This window comes from Benincasa hispida, chromosome 3 (genome assembly GCF_027475165.1).
Source record: "Benincasa hispida cultivar pf3 chromosome 3, pf3_genome.v1.1, whole genome shotgun sequence".
Lineage (NCBI taxonomy): Eukaryota > Viridiplantae > Streptophyta > Magnoliopsida > Cucurbitales > Cucurbitaceae > Benincasa > Benincasa hispida.
In genome coordinates, this window is record NC_143480.1 from 20,027,067 (window position 1) to 20,042,766 (window position 15,700).

Sequence of the window (15,700 nt, forward strand, 5' to 3'; positions counted from 1 at the left end):
GGATTAAAAGTTAAAATTCAAAATTTATGGTTTTGTTATTCTTCAAACGTAATTTGGTTAAAAAAAATATAATTTGGTTAAAATTCAAATTTTATGATTTTGTTATTCTTCAAATGTAATTTGATTAAAAAAATATAATTTTTCAATAATTGAATTTAAGATTAAAATACTAGTTTATTTCAATTTGAAATTAGCATATTATGGTTAAAAAAAACTCATTATTTTCAAATTAGTTAAAATTGACAAAAGTATGAATTTTTTTCCAAAATATAGTAAAATCCAAATATTAAATTATTAAGACATTAAATTAAATAAAATTATAATTTTAGCCAAATATTTATTTCAAAATTATATATATATATATATATATATATATATAGATTCTTCTAAATTTTTAGTCTAAATTAAATTTAATTATACAAAAATGATGACAAATTTAAACTATCTAAATTCTAACACTGATTAAATACAAAATATATATATATATATATATATATATATTTCACAAAACTCAAAATTTAAAAATCAATACTTCAATTCTAGGTTTCCTAAACCTGCACTCCAAATAACAGGTTTCTTAAACCAGACTTTCAAAACTTACACTCCAAACACAGTTTTCTTAAATCTAGACTATTTAAACCTCTGATCTTAACACCCAGGTTTAAGCTTCCAAACCTGCATACTAAATGCCTCTAAAAAGTTTTTTTTTTCTTTTTTTTTTTACTTTTGAAATCCAATATATTTTTTAAAAATTAGTTTTCTTAGCCTCTTTCATTTTTTTTTTCAACTTTTAAACTTTGGCAGGGGTTGATTTATCAAAACTTGACATGCCAAGATTTTCTGATGTTGACTTACCAAGATTTCTTATAAGGGTTGAATTACCAAGATTTTCTATAAGGATATCCAAAGTTGACTTACTAAGATTTCTCGTAAGGGTTGACTGGTCGACAAATCTAGGTTTAGGATTGTCTATCCAAGATTTCTAGTAACCCAACCTCTAAATAATGTTAAAACAAACAACCATTCATTCAAAACCAAGAATGTTTTACTATAAAAGAACAGTAAACAACCACAAATCTTGGTTAAAACTTGTAAAAAATACGGAGACAATCATATACCATAAGAAATAAAAAAAAAACAACTAAATCAAGAACATACCTTCTATTTCAAAGGAACCCGCAAAAGGGGGAAAAATCAAATTTGTCTTTGAAATTGGAACCCCCCACTACAACATTTTCATGAAACTAAACGGCAAACTGGAGTTGAGTTTGAAAAATTGTGTTCGGTAAGTTTGGTAAAGGTATAATTGAAGACACATTAAAGGGCTTATTTATTTCACAGGTTTTCAATTTCATACCGACATTTAATATCGTTGTTTGTTTCAAAGAATTTTAATTTTTAAAACATAGGATATTATTATCTAGAGAACTTCAAACCCGTCTAACATGAGTTTTTAATACCTGTAAAAGTTCGGGATTTTTATGCCTAGGAACTGACCAGTAAAAATATGGTTTAATCATTAATAAACTAATATCAGTGACTCAATGTTATTAATTTTAATTAATTATTAAATATAAATATATTAACTAGACTTATTAAATTTCAACTAATATCTTTACAATTAGTATTTTATGCTATCTTAATTATTTAATATAAATTATTATCATCATAATGATTATCAAAATTCTAAATAATTTATAATAATTTAATTGTTTTTAGTACTTAATTTAAATTAATTAATTATGTCTTATAAAGGCTTAATATAAAAGTATTCATTTATTTTTATTGATTAAATAATGCTAAATTTATTTGAGGATTACAATAACTGGTCTTTTGTATTTAATTAAGTAATTATTTAGTTTTGGTTTCTATTTACAAAATTGGTAAATTGAACACACATATTTAACTCTCAGACATTTAGGGTTGGAAAAAATTCTTGCGGGTCCCCGCTCTTATTTGATCGGGGATAGAGGTCACCAGGGATCCTAACTGGGTCCCCAATTGGGGACGGGAAGGTATCCTCACCCCGTCCCCTTCTCCGATTAAATTTTTTATTATATATATATATATAAAGCTAGGGATGGGTCCCTGCGGGGACTCGATTCTCCGGTAGGGAATCTCTGTTCCTGTTCTTGCCTTCAATTGGCGGGGATGGGGAGAAATACCCCCCACGAGGACGGGGACGTGGAGTCCCACTGCCCCGCCCCGACCCGATTGCCAACTCTACAAACATTAATTATCCTACATATCCAAATATATACATTAATTATCCTAGATAATTAAAACTCAGACATTCAAATCCAAGATATTTAATATTTATATCCATGAAACAATGTTTACTATCCAAATGGACCCTAAGTGATCATTTAAACTAATGAAAAAAATAGACTTTTTACTAAGTGGGACCTCTAAATAAATATTAAAAAAGTAAGAAATAAATTAGAAAAATTATTTTTTCTTTTTAAACAGATGTTAGGTTTGAAAAGTTAAAAACTTATTAGGGTAGAAGTAGAATTTTTGTTTACTATGTTTTACTTTGTTTTCCTATTTAAATAGCACTTTGCAAATAATTTCTATTTAGTTGATTGTGGACCCAGATAACTATAATTCTCTTGTTTACAAGCCCAAACTACTCAGCATAAACGGTCAACTTCACTTTAAGACTCGGGAAAGACTGTATCCTTAAGCTTCAAAACTCTTCAATCGTTTACCTATATACAAACTCAATCATGTAGACAAAGCTCTAAGGAACTAGACGATAGTTCAATTATGTAGACGATACTAAGAAGCACTAGATGACCGTGTAGGCGATAGTTGAATGGAACTAGACGATCATATAGACGATAGCTGAGGAACTAGATGATTGTATAGACGATGCAAAGCGAAGCTAGATGATTGTGTAAACGATACAAGAGGAACTAAACGATCGGGTACACGATACTTTAGAAAAAGCTAGACGATCGTAGAGAAAGAAAGAACACAAGTATTTAAGTAGTTCAGCCAAAGGCCTACGTCCACTGTGCAAATAGGGAGGGTCTCTTTTATGACTTCTTCTTTAAACTTCTTTGCTTTGTTATTTTCTCATTCATTTTCTTTTTCTACAGGCTCTCGGAAGAAGCTCTAGTGGTTACAACAAACAAAAAATTGATTTCAACTTCTTTTGTCTTTGGTTCTTTCTGTAACAATCTCTACCTTTGTAAATATCTAGAGAACCTTTCCCTTTTTATTTGTTAAGTTGATCTTAAGCTAAATATTTTAGGTAACTCGAACCGAGGAGGTCCAAGCATCAACCAAGCTTGCTTTGAGAAATTGGCTTGGTCAACATATCAGCTACATTATCTGAGGTATGTTTTTTTACTACCTCAACTTCCCCTTTTCTCAATCTACTATCTAATAAAGTGGTACTTGATGTCAATGTGCTTGGTTCTGCTGTGAAACTGTTGCTTTTAGATAAATAGATTATGCTCTGATTGTCACAATATATTCTCACCTTTGTTTGTGTAATGCCGAAATCGTTTAGTAATCCCTTCAGCCACAAACCTTCTTTGACAATCTTAGACAGAACTATATACTCAGCTTCTGTTGTGGATAGGGCCACAACAGATTGCAGACTTTCCTTCCAACTTATTAGATTGTTTCCCCATAGGAAAACATATCCAGATAGTGAGCGCCTCCTATCCAGATCTCTTGCATAATCAACATCAACATAACCATACATTTTATCATTGGAGGGGTCATTCTATCTGTATAAGATTCGTGCTTCCTTTGATGAACAAAGATACCTCAATATCCATTTAAATGCTTCCCAATGTCAGTTACCAGGATTGGCCATGTATCTACTGACTAAACTTATAGCATAGGACAGATCTAGTCTGGTTGAAGTTATTAGATACATCAAAGATCCCACTGCCTAGGAATAGGAAACAACTTTCATATGGTTAATGTGATCTTCATCTGTACTCTTCGGACTGTTTGCAATTGAGAGTTTAAAATGAGGTGCAAGGGGAATGCCAACATGATTAGCACCATCTGTTTTGAACCTCTGAAGTATTTTTTCATAGTATTCAGCTTGACTCACATATAATCTGTCCTGCTTTCTTTCTCTGTCAATTTCAATGCCAAGAATCCTTGTAGATTTCCCTAGGTCTTTTATATCAAACTCTTTCTTTAGAAGCATCTTGACTTGCCCCAACTCTTCTTCTTTAGATCTTCCAGCCAACACCATATCATCTACATATAGGAGTAGATACATTGGTTCTTTGAAGCTTTTAGAGTTGGTATACACACACCAATTAGTAGCTTCTCTTGAATCCCATTTTAGAGATTACCTCATCAAATCTGTCATACCAACACCTTGGTGATTGCTTGACCCCATAGATTGATTTGTTTAGTAGACACATAAGTCTTCTTCTCTTTTCTTCACATACTCTTGAGGTTGTTTCATATAGATAGTTTCATTCAACAATCCATGTAAGAATGTTGTCTTCACATCCAATTGTGGTCTAACTCCAAGTCATTTTGAACAACTATGGAGAGAAGTAGCCTAATGGATGTGTGTTTCACAACAAGAGAAAAACCTCTGTATAATCAATCTCTTCCTTTTGTGTGAACCCTTTTGCAACAAGTCTTACCTTGCATCTAAACTTTTGAACCTCTGGAATTTCTTTTTTGAACTTGTATATCCACTTACATGAAATAGGTTTGTATTCTTTAAGCAACTGTACTAGTTTCCATGTATCATTAAGGTTAAAAGACCTCATTTCATCATTCATGACCTCAATCCATTGTCAGTGTTGTATGTAGCTTCATCAAAACTTGTGGGTTCATTGTTGCTTAATGAAATGGCGGCACTCAAAGCAACACTAGCAAAGTCAGATTCTAAGTACCTTGAAGGGACACAATGGTTCTCTTTGTCCTGCCCCTTGCTAAGGAATAATTTTGTAGATCTTTGTAACATCCCGTATTTCAAGAAAAATTAAGTTAATTATCTAAAATTATTGAGTTTAAGTTTCCCTTTCATTTAGGAAATTGAGATTAAATTCGAATAATTGACAAACTTTTATTGGTTAAATTGAATTTAATTAATTAGATATTCGAACTAATTATCTTGAAAATATTAAATTTTGCTTCCCTTTGATTTTGGATTTTAGGGCCAACTTAAAAAAAAACTAAGAAGATAATTAATTTCATGTGGTTTTGAATTGATTTAAATATTTGGAAGGATTTAACTTGTATCATATTGATGGATCTTATGCCATTTAATTTTGGTTTTTGAAGCTTAAATTAAGATAATTTGAAAAGTTAATTGAATTATTAATTTAATAGAATCTTTGAAGATTTTGGAGATATTATGTTAAAATATTTTATTTATATTTTCAAAATTAAAAAATAAAAGAATTGAGATTTTTTGAAATTAAATGAGTGTGAAAAGAGGTAGGGGAGAAAACAATTCGGTTTTTCAGCAGCAGTTTCTACAAAACTATCAATTGCCAAAGTTTGAACCGTTAGATCATGCTCAAATTTTGTCAGTCTATTTGAGACATATAGAGTTTCATTTTGAACGGTTGGATCATTGTTTGAAGCTCTAGTTTGTTCATAATAGCTGTTGAATAAAATCTAAAACTAGAAATTCCTTTTCTCTCTAACTCTCGCAAACCCTCCTCATGCAAGACCCTCACTACCAGCCGCTAGCCTAAACATTTTATGTCTTTCGACAGCAACACCTGCTGTCTATCTATAGTTTCCACCGCCGTTGATGCCATTATCACCGAAATTGATATTTTGGGTAAGTTTTAGAATTCTTGGAGGTTCTTGACCACCCATTAGATTTTGGCCCAAATTGGTTGATATCCTTTACGTTTTGCTTTTAGATTAAACTTTGGGAGTGTTTCTGGTTCCAATAAGGAAAATGAGTTTTTGAACATTTACTATTCGAAGTTTGGAGATCAGTGGCGTGCTTTCTAGCAGGATTTACGATCGTTCGGTCCTTCCATTGGTTTTAGTTCAAGTAAATTATTGGAGTTAGTTGTCGAGATAACTGTCCTTGACTTAATTTGATGTAAGTGGTACTATTACCGATGTCTTCGTGCCAGGTGGCCTAGATTAGATTTACAAAGTTAATTAATGGACTTTAGGAGCATGATTTTGTCTTTGTGATATACTTGTTGCATGACAGTTATGAGTATTATGAGCATGTTTTAACTTCCATGTTATGCTATGATATGTGCGGCAGAAACAGTACTGAAATTATGTATGTGATGCATGATAGGACTAATAGGGAAGTTTACTATCTCGCCTTAACGCATGTTTTATTTCACTAGACATGCGTGAATCAATAGGTTCACGTTCATGTTACTTTTCCATGTTTGACGGTGTGCCTTCGAACCACTAGATATGCGTGAATCGACAGGTTCACGTTCATGTTTCTTTTTCCATGTTTGACAGTGTGCCTTCGGGCCGCTAGACACACGTGAATCGACAGGTTCACGTTCATGTTTCTTTTTCCATGTTTGACGGTGTGCCATCAGGCCACTAGACATGGAAGTTAAGGTGAGTCAAGTTATTCCGTTAGTTAGCCATTCAGGAACAGCTTCACCATGAAAGTTCCACTAACCACAAGCATGCACTGTATGTGAATGCACAGCCTGATCCTGGTAATTGGATCACTTACTGGGTATTGTTATACCCATCCTTTATTCCTTTATGTTATTTAGGAAATGACAGGAACAGGTTGGCGAGTGACAGACAGGACCCATGACAGAGCCATATGGGTACAAGAGAAATCACTTCCGAACAGTCTATGTTTTTGTCATTTGAATGTTTTGAAACTAGAATTTAATGTGAGATAGCAAATTTTAACATTTTGAATGTTTTATTTATGAATATTATTTTTAGGGGACCCTGAATAAAAGTTTTATTTATTTATTATTTATTTGTTGTCGAGTTTATTTTGGAAAAACTATCTTTATTGTTTTAATGAATTTTTTTTAACAAAATATCTGGGTTTTAAATGTGTATTTAGTCATAACGGCCTTTGTCAGAGTACTCAAAAGGTTGAGTCGTGACAATCTTCTTGTGTCTCTACTTGTTCACTTGACATAAATTCACTTGTCTCAGCAGTGTCATCACTTTCAACTTCTGGATTCTGAGAAGAAGAAGATACTTTTTGATCATTTTGAGGCTCCACCTCAAACCTTGTGCTATTGGTCTTAGACATAGGTGTAGATTGTTGCTAGGACATCATAAACATCTCATTTTCTCTGAACACAACATCTCTACTATTGACACGTCTCTTCTCAATAGGATGCCATAGTTTATATCATTTCACTCCAAGTGTAAAACCTAGAAACATGCATTTGACATCCCTTGGTTTCAGCTTACCTTGACTTTGATGCACATACCCTACACTCCCAAATACCTTCAAGTGTTCCAGCTTGGGAGGCTTTCATGTCCACCTTTCTTCTAGTGTTTTCAGCTCAATAGACTGATGCAGACATCTATTTTGAGTATAGATAGTGTAGGACATTGCCTCTGCCCAATATTTCTCAGGCAAAAGAGCATTGGACAACTGACATCTCACTCTTTCCAGCACTGTTCTATTGAGTCTTTCAGCTACTCTATTTTGTTGAGGTGTATACCTCATTGTTCTGTGCCTTACAATGTCATTCTCTCTACAAAATAAGTTAAACTATTCTCCACAAAAACTGTAAATCATTGTCAATTCTTAAGTGTTTAATGTGTTTAGAGGTTTGTTTTTCAATCAAGGTTTTCCATTCTTTGAATCTCCCAAACACTTCATCTTTAGTTTTAGAAAATAAACCCAACTCTTTCCTGAATAATCATAAAAAAAATAAAGAAAGTATCTTGCTCCACTTAGTGAAGAAGAGTGTGCTGGACCCCATAGGTTAGAATATACATATTCAAGTATCTCCTTGGTAGTATGTTGTTCTTTAGGGAAGCCTTGCCTTGTTGCCTTTCCAATGATGCAATGTTCACAAAACTTCAAGCTGTCTCCAACATCTTTAGGAAGAATCCATTGTTTGGAAAGAACTTGCAGCCCTTTCACACTAATATGAGATAGCCTCTTGTGCCATAGCTCATCTTCTATGGGTTTTTCATCTGTAGCCATCAAGGCTGAATGTGTCATTTGCACATCTTTAATGACATATAAGCCATTAACTTTAGTAGCCACCAACACCACTTTTGAGTCTTTAATTATCTCAAAGGTGCATCCAACTCCTCTATATTCACAACCAATGGAGTCAAACATCCCCAATGATAGGAGATTTCTTTTCAATGTAGGAACATGCCTCACATTCCTGATCAATTTCACCGAACCATCTTGCAACTTCAAAGAAATAGAACCAATGCCAACTGTCCTGCATGTATTATTATTTCCCATGTAGATCAGCCCACCATCCCACTTCTTGTAGATATAAAACCACCCTTTAGATGGTGTCATATGGACTGAACAGCCAGAATCTATCACCCAATCTTGAGTCTCCATAGAATTCTGCTCACCACATTCTTCAGTTGCTGCCAAGGCATCTGAATACACAAGGGAATTTTCCCCCACAGTTGCCTCTGTCTGTTTTCCTCCTTTGTTCTGTTGGTTCAACTTTCTTTTCAAGGTATAACAATCTTTCTTCATGTATCTAAGTTTGTGGCAAAAATGATACTTGATTTTAGACTTGTCACCCCCATTCCGCTTGCCCTTCCCATTGTTTTTTGTTTTCCCTTTTGAAAACAAATCTTTTCCTCCTTGCTGCTCTTTCTTGCTCATCTGTAATTCTAGTTCTTTGACTCTAATTATGAAATGATTGCTTTTGTAGTGATTCTTTCTCTACCATACTTCATTGCTGTTTTAACATCCTTAAATGATTTTGGTAGGGAGTTAAGTAAGATAAAGGCCTCATTTTCTTCCCCAATGGTGTCTTCTATTGATCTGAATTCTGATGACAGTCTCTTGAATTCGTTCAAATTGTTAGTTTTGCAGCATCTATCTTATATGTGAAAAATATTTCCCTCAAGAAAGCTTTATTAGGCAAATCTTTGTTGAGATAAATCTCGTTTAGTTTGTTCTAAAGATCATAAACAGTTGACTGGTCAGCTATCTTCCTTAAAACATTATCTATAACATTCAAGACAATAGTTCCATAGGCATTTACCTTTATTGTCTCTTTTTCTGCATCTGTTAGTGTTTCAGGGTATTTTGCTGGGTCTGTGATGGCCAAAAGTGTCTTATATTGTCCCAATACTACCTTGATCTTTGCTTTCCATCAAACTTCTCGATTTCATACCTGGTTGTAGTTATTCTTGAACTTCAAGATCGACTTATCTGAATCTTTGTATGCAAGAATTCAAATCTTGGATCTGTCTTGAGTTGTTCTCTGAGCTTTGATACCACTTGTGGTCCCAGATAACTATAATTCTCTTGTTTGCATGCCCAAAATACTCAGCATATATGGTCAACTTTACTTCAAGACTCAGGGAAGACTGTATCCTTTAAGCTTCAAAACTCTTCACTCGTTTATGTTGGGAATGTCCTAGAACTAGCAATACGTGTTAAATATTCTATTTATCAATAATAATGACTTGTTGATTTTGCATCTTATTATGAAAATCCAATAAACGTATCCTTGGCTATAGTATGAATACTGTAACTTTATGTAGTGACATAAACAGGATTAAGTTGACAGTATATAGCCTAAATGGTCTAATCAGTATATGGATGAAATTGAGTATCTCATCCTGGTAACACTATTGGATGCGGCCCATTCTGTAGTTATTACAAGAAGTTGTAAAGTGCTACAAATGATGTGATCCACAAATCGTTCATGTTGAGACATGTGAGTGGAGGCATCCTATGCAATGAGTTTGCATATAGACTGGACTATGAAAATAGTCACTTTTCTTTATAACGACCATTTACTGTTAAAACTGACTATTTCATTTATCATATAACCTAGGTTAACTCGCTCTTAATCCTGAGCTAGCTATGAACTTCTGTTTGTTCGGGATTATTCTTTGATCTGCAAACGGTGAGAGTAGTCCAACAACATTGCTCAATAAGCTTACCATTTTGGGGATAAGACCGGATAAATATCTGGAGACATAGCCTTGCAAGATGGAATTCACTCCTACCCTATTTAGGGTTAGCAGATGGGTTGTTCTCTTAATTACTGATTCCAGGTCTTGAACAATTGAGACCCCGCCTTCTCATGATAGAGAAAGGATTTGATTCATAGAGATTATGAATCAGAATTGTTCATTAGAGGGATAATAGGAACTTAAGAAACAAGATGTATTCATAGGGGTAAACGATAATTTTGACCAAGCTGTGATTACGAACCATCTGTGAAGGATCAACTTACTGATTATGGTTATAAGTGGACATAATATATTTACAGTGAGGGGAGTTCAACTATGGGCTATAGTGGAGTGTCCCATTAGTTAACGAATGGGGGTTAGATCGAACTAATGAGTTTAGCTGATTAAATCTCGAATCGTTGGAACCCATGGGTCCTCCTACTAGCTCGTAAATGGTTAAGTTTTAAAGTAGCTTGAGAAATTAATTTGAAACGTTCAAATTAAATGGAATAGGAGAATATATATTTAAATATATGAAGATAATTATTGTGCAAAAATTAATTTAATATTTGATATTAAATTAATTTATGAAATTAATTTTAGAAAATAATTTTTCAGTTTTATAAATCAAAATGGTTTTGAAATCAAAATTTGATTTTAAAAAGAAAATTGGAAAATCGGTTTTGCATGCTAATAAAATTGAAAATGTTGATTTTCCAATAACATCTTCTTCATGCTCACACAAAGTCCATTTTTTTCTCTTCATTAATACTCTAAGCATGAGCTGCAAGCCATGCAATTCTCTTCTTTGCATGTTTATCTGCAATAAATAAAGAAGTTTGGATGATTTGAAGGCATGCTAACACATAAATTTTGAGAGAAAATTCCAGTGAAAAGAAAGAGTTCTTCATAGTGGGTTGCTGTGAGTTCTTCACTATTTTTCATCGTTTCAAGCTATTCTTGAGTCTCACAACTCGGTCTAAAGCTCCAAGAGGATAGTGGGGAAGATCTTGAGGTGGTTCACGGTGATCTTTGGTGAAGACTGCTGCTATACAATCAAGTTCTTGGAGAGTTCTTCAAAGGTATGATCATAAAACCCTCTTTTTAGAAAAGCATGCTTTAGTTTCTGCCAAAATTAGTGAATTTGAATGCTTATGGATCCTTGATACTTCCGTTGCATGTTATTTAACTCTTATAGTTTATCTGTATATGAGCTCAATCGTGTAGACGAAGCTCTAAGGAACTAGACGATAGTTCAATTATGTAGATGATACTAAGAAACACTAAACGATTGTGTAGGCGATAGTTGAATGGAACTAGACGATGGCTGAAAACCTAGACGATTGTATAAACGATGCAAAGCGGAGCTAGACGATCATGTAAACGATGCAAGAGGAGCTAAACGAACGTGTACACGATACTTTAGAAAAAGCTAGACGAATGTAGAGAAAGAAAGAACACAAGTATTTAAGTGGTTCAGCCAAAGGCTTACATCCACTGTGCAAATAGGGAGGGTCTCTTTTATTATTTCTTCTTTAAACTTATTTACAGAATGAGTGCTTGCTCTCTCTCGTTCTTCGTTATTCTCTCGTTCGTTTTCTTTTTATACAGGCTCTCGGAAGAAGCTCCGTTGGTCACAACAAATAAAATAGAAAGAGGCGACAACGATAAATTGACTTCAATTTCTTTTATCTTCGGTTCTTTCTGTAACATTGACCTTATTAAGGTTTAGGAATATCTAAAATTTAGTGGAAAAATGTGATTTTTTTTAAGGATAAAAGAAGTCTAAACGGAACTATTTAATTAAGTCATAATCCAACTATAGTGATTCAAAACTTATAGTATGGCTAAATTGAAACATGTAATAAACATAGAAACCAAATTAAGATTATAAAGTAAGTCAACTGAATAGTCTGCATTCTTATGTCCATACTTTCCATGAGAAAAAAAAAATCCAATTCCTTTAAAATATAAATAAACATAAGTCGCTGAACAATAATTTTCAAATAATCCCTATATTTGTCTACAGTGATCAGGGTAAAGAAAAGTCCATGGATTGATTATTTTTAAAAAATAAATCAAATGGTTAAGGTGTGAAAGGAAACTAGTTGGGGGGTTAGATAACTACAGAATTATTAATTGATATATATAGAAAGGCTTGTAGATAATGAGAAAATTTGGTACTACTAAACATACAAAAGGGAAAAAGAAAATTAAAAAGGGATTAATTTATAGGACCAATCCAATAAAATTTGAAGCAAAGCAGGAAGCTTCGTTTTGCTGAAGATTTCAATTCAAAAGCAGGTGGCTTTCGAAAAAAACTTTTTAACATTCAAATTCAAACTTCTCCTCCTCCAAACAGATAATAACCAAAAAAGGAAAAACATAAAAGATATTAGTGTCTATCAACACTAAGGATATACGAATATAAACTAACATATTTTTCTTTGGTTTTAAGATGATGAGCGGTATGTGCATTTATTCTTGAGGGGGATGGGCTTGTTCATATTGGTAGGGTCCATCACCACGCTGCAATCCACGCTCTTGTAAAATTTGGGCTTCACCAATTTTCCCAACACGTTGGCTCTGGACCGGACCGTGAATTGAAGGTTCAGTGGCACCGCTTCCACCGGTTTTCCATTGACGCTCCCCAAGCTGGCTCCGCCTCCGTACAACGGAATGCCGCTTCCTTTCACCGTCACCGTTATGCCTCGTTGGCTCTTCCTCGCTTGGTGGAACTTTTGCATCTGCATTTTCTACTAATTAGTTTTGTTTCTAATTTTCTTATTAAACACGTTTCTTATTACGTCGCTTTTCTTTTCTTTTTTTTTTTTAGTCTCAAATTTATTCCATTTTTTCTATTCATAATTCCTTTTCTTTTAAATATTTCCAAAATTATTTTTAAATTCCAATAAATTTCTAAAAAAACATTAAAAGTGAGTTCTGCGGTATAAAATCACCCCACGATATTAAGAGCTTATTTAAAATGATTAGAGAAAAAATTGTTTTTATTTAAACTCTTTTGATAGAAACGGTTTAAAATATAAAATGTTTCCAAAGCTATTTTGAGTAGTTGTAAAATCATAATGATTTATTTTTAAAATTAAACAATTAAAAAGTTTAACCAAACATATCTTAAATTTATCTTCATCTTATTATGGATGAAAAGTTTAACCAAACATATCTTAAATTTATCTTCATCTTATTTGCATCCATAAGTTTATGGATGGAGATAAATTTAATGTTATACCACTGTTTTAAAATTGTTTCTAAACTATTCTTTTCTTCTATCTTTTGATTTTTAGAATCAATTTGTTATCATTTTAAGGGTGATTATTTAAGGGTAAGTGTTTTAAATGGCAAAACTACTGAAAATATTTTCAAATATAGCAACATATCACCATCTATTAGTGATAGATACTAATAGATGTCTATTATTCCATCACTATTATTGATAGACCATAATATTTTACTATATTTACAAATAAGATGGTTCATTTTAGTATATTTGAAAACAACCATTATTTTAACTTTTGATATTTTAAATGTTAGGCTATGTTTAATTTAACATATGTAAACAAAAACCAATTCTTAAAAGATTGGGCAGACGGTTATTAAAAAGAAAAACTAATGTATTATCAATTTTATGAGTTAGAATAAAAAAAAATCATTGTAAGAAAGTCCAAATGTATTTAATTTTCAAAAATTAAAAACAAAAAACGAAATAGTTACCAAATGGGGACCTAAATGATAACTATTTGATCTTTATTTTTATTTTTATTTTCGAAACTATATTTGTTCTCATACCATTTATCTAAAATGATTTTTATCTTTTTTTTTTTTTAAGGAAACATGGAAATTCTTAGCTAAATTTAAAAAAGAAAAACAAAGTTTCTTTTGTTCTAAAAACTTTGCTTCAATTATAAAAAGTAAATTATATTAATTTTCAAAAAGTAAAACTAAAAATATCAAACATGGCTTGATTCTTTAATTTAATAGTTGTTAGGTATTTAAAAACAATTAAAGTCCATAGAGAAAAAAAAAAAAAAACATAACATTTACCCTTTTTCTTTTTTTGGAGAAAAACATAACATTTACTAGTTAGCTTGTAATAGTTTTAAAAAATTAAAGAAACCAGTTACAATTTTAACAACATTCTAAAAAAAGAGTCTTAATACATAAAGGAAAAAAATATATATTATGAAAGAAAATCGAATTTTTTAAAAAGAAAAATGATCAAATGGGCTGACTTAATTGAATAAAATACTAATGAATGAGTGTGACTTTAATGTTTATTTTGATTTATTAGATCTACTGAATCCAAAGCATATAATCGTAATTAAATTTTGGAGCAAGACAATGTGTACTTTGTCTGGTTCATGAATTCAATAGAAGAAGATATATATATATATATATAATCGTGAGATTAAATTCAGAAGCGCATTAGAAATGGAAGAGAGATTGAGATTAGGGAAATTGCATACAGTTCCAGAGGCGAGCGTGAGCTGGGAATACGAAAGCTCAAGCGGAGTGGAAGTAACCTGAACTCCGAAAAACGTCGCCGTATTTCGAAATATAAACTTCACCGTCGCGTTCATCGTCACCAACCCGGTGGCCACCCCTGAAAAATCTGCCCCCGCTTGGATCACGAACTTGTCAAACAAAATGCTCTGCCAAATTCATTACCCACATTTAATTATCTTTTCTAAATTAAAGAACCAAATGTAAATGTAAATGAAAATGAAAATTACGCTCACTTTCATTAGAATGGTAGGTTTCTGAGGCCGGCTGGCACCCCACAAAATGAGAGAAAACAGAGAGAAAAGAACCACAAAACCAATAACAAAAGCAAGGAAATAGCAACGGCGGGTGAAGCCATCGGAGGCGCCGTCGTCATCGAGGAGGCGCTCTTCTTCAATGGCGTCGAATCGCTTCCATGGCTTGGGAATCTTGTGATTGGCGGGCTTGCGAGATCCGGGCTTGACGGAGGCGGAAAATCGGGTGGAGGAGGAGTCACGTGAGTGGGGGCCCAGCGAAGAATTGGAATGAGAGTGAGGGGGGGACCCCATTGGGCTAAGAACTGGGCTCGAGTGGAACGAGTTCGTAGTCTTTTCCCCATCGTGCGAATCCCGTGACGGGCTCTGCACGTAGTAAACTGGGCGGCGAGAGCTCGGCGAGCGTGTCGGCGACGACGGCGTGAGACTGCTAACCTCGGAGTCGGTCTTCGCCAGAACCACCGACATTCTGAGTAAATAATTAGCTTTTAGGGAGTGGGTGGGTGGGGCTGAAGTAAGAGATCAAAAGGAATGTGGAGAAGAGAAGCAAAGAAGGGAATTGAAGAGTGTGAAGGGTGAAGTGAGGAAACGGAAATGTTAATATATATTAAGAATCTTGCAGAAGCGTATGTCTTGGGAAAGCACGTTGGAGTTGGGATTTGTTTACTGTGTCCAAAGTGTTTTGTTGGAAATGAAGGGCTCTAATTAAGAAGCGGCTAAGTCTGTAGTATAGATCTGGGCATTACAGACAAGTGCAAGATTTTGTGAGATTTATGGGCCTTGTTTCCGGTGGGCCTTTTTCTAACAAATCGTCCTTTCTTTCTTTCTGGTACATT

At 33.4% G+C, this 15,700-nt stretch overlaps 1 protein-coding gene across 1 annotated transcript; it reads right to left on the reverse strand.

Moving 5' to 3' along the window:
* Positions 1-12,294: 12,294 nt before the first annotated feature.
* LOC120074167 (uncharacterized) lies at positions 12,295-15,439 on the reverse strand. The gene is made up of 3 exons (XM_090311639.1): positions 14,847-15,439; positions 14,574-14,759; positions 12,295-12,836 (listed from the first exon to the last, which is right to left on the reverse strand). Exons 1-3 carry the CDS (start codon positions 15,330-15,332, stop codon positions 12,543-12,545), a joined length of 966 nt encoding a protein of 321 aa, XP_090167765.1. The 5' UTR covers positions 15,333-15,439; the 3' UTR covers positions 12,295-12,542.
* Between the last annotated feature and the right edge of the window lie 261 nt (positions 15,440-15,700).